Below are 2,058 nucleotides of genomic sequence, written 5' to 3' on the forward strand. Positions count from 1 at the left end.
CCTTAACCTCCAAACCCTGTTTGTTTGTTGATCTTTTTTCCATTTCTTTCCACTCCATCCTCTCCGTACTCTCGTCTCCAAATCTTATCCCTAATACTTTCATCACATTTCATAACCTTATTCTTCCTTGTGGTTTTTCTTTCCATTTCCCCCAAAGGACGCATTCCCTCTTATTTAGGTGTAAAGTTGAACCTGACCCCCTCCATAAACACTTCTGTATGTTCTGTTACTTTATTTATACTCCATGTATCTCTGACTATTATTGTTATGTCATCCATATATGGAAACACTTTTATTTGTTGTCCCCCACTTCCTGGTACTTCAACTCCTCTTATATTTGTGTCCCTCCTAATTTTATTTAATAAGGGCTCTATACACAGAATAAACAGCACTGCTGACAATGGATACCCTTGTCTTACTCCACATTTCTCCTGTATCTCCTCTGTTAGTTTGTTATTTACTTTTATCTGACTTCGTATATCTTTATCGACTACTTTTATCCAGTCCAGAAAACCTTCATGAACTCCCATTTTTTGGAGTATCTTCCACATATATTTACAGTATGTGCAATTCTATCAAATGCTTTCTCCAAATCTAAATGTAATATTGCGACATGCAGGTTTCTCTCTCTCCTGACATTAATACAGTCTCTTAAGACACACCGGTTATCTGCTGCACTTCTCCGCTGTACCACACATGTCTGCTCTTCTTTTATTACATTCTCAATATTTGTTTTCAATCTATTTGCCAAAACTCTTGTCAATATCTTCTTGTCTGTTGTTGTCTTTTTATGATTTAATTTTTAATCCCCACAGATTCTGTCCAATCAGATGAGCTCTTTACTATTAGTGTCTGGTCAGCGCAGCTCCTGATTGGCTCTTGTTAATTGTCTGTGTTGTGCTCCGCCCCCAGTCCTGTTACACACTCCCAGATTTCCTCACTCGTTTTCTTTTCTCTCCTTTCAGACTTCTGTCCCCTCACACTGGACATCAACACGGCACACAGAGTCCTCCGTCTGTCTGAAGGGAACAAGAAGGTGACATGTGAGAGGACAAAGACTGAATATCCTGATCATCCTGACAGATTTGACCGCTGTGCCCAAGTTCTGTGCAGAGATGCTCTGACTGGGACTCGCTGTTACTGGGAGGTGGAGTGCAGTGGAAACTTCATGGAGATTGGAGTCGCATATAAAAGACTGGGCAGGAAAGGAGGGAGCAGGAAGTGCGGCCTTGGAGAGAATGACAAGTCCTGGAGTTTGCTGTGGTCTTATCCCCAGTACTCTGTGCGTCACAATAACATGAGGACTGTAATCAGCGCCCCCTACAGCCCCAGAATAGGTGTGTATCTGGACTGGCCTGCTGGCTCTCTGTCATTTTATAGCGTCTCACACACAATGACCCTCCTGCACAGGCTCAACACCTCCTTCACTGAGCCCCTCTATCCAGGGTTTTATCTTGATCATCACTGCAGTGTAACAATCAGCCATCTGACACCATGTGACCACTGACCTGTACCCTCCACGGGTCACTTGATGTCCCCACAAGCTCAGGCGTCTTTGTGTTTGCAGTTTGGGATGAAAATTAATTTTACACTATAGGTGGGGGGGCAGCACCTCTGTGAGTGAATTTGTTGATGAGAATGAGGGGCGATTGCGGCTCTCAGGGTCTCCATTATTATTGGTTCTGAGTAGCCAATCAGGTGTGTGTGTCATAATGAGGGGCGGTGACACCTCAGAACTTCAAATACCAGTCTGACCAGCAGGGGTCACTGTTGATTCACAGCCACATGTGCTTCAGGCTTACACCACAACTGCTGTGTCCTCTGAGTGTCACTGAATGTCACATGTCAGTCAGTCTATATAGCGCCTTTCAGTAGTGCTGCTCCAGCAGGACCACATACCTGTCTCAGTATCCAGAGCCTCATTCCAGTGACTGTTTAGGACCACAGAGTGACAGAAGTGACAGGAGTGCTGGCCTCTGAACAGACATTGTCTGCCCCTCTATTAGTTACTCCGGTGGTCTGTCACCTCTGAATGAATTCACTGTGAATGTCTAAAGA

The 2,058-nt window shown here is 44.3% G+C and overlaps 1 protein-coding gene across 1 annotated transcript in view; it reads left to right on the forward strand.

The window, feature by feature from the left end:
* LOC114642248 (tripartite motif-containing protein 16-like) overlaps positions 1–1,598 on the forward strand; it is a 70,149-nt gene extending 68,551 nt beyond the window's left edge. The window contains exon 6 of the mRNA XM_051927918.1: positions 966–1,598. Coding sequence (XP_051783878.1) covers positions 966–1,507 — 542 coding nt within the window. The 3' untranslated portion in view covers positions 1,508–1,598. The remainder of the gene's footprint in view (positions 1–965) is intronic.
* Positions 1,599–2,058: the final 460 nt, after the last annotated feature.

The sequence above is a fragment of the Erpetoichthys calabaricus genome, chromosome 5 (assembly GCF_900747795.2).
Source record: "Erpetoichthys calabaricus chromosome 5, fErpCal1.3, whole genome shotgun sequence".
NCBI classification, from domain to species: Eukaryota; Metazoa; Chordata; class Cladistia; order Polypteriformes; family Polypteridae; genus Erpetoichthys; species Erpetoichthys calabaricus.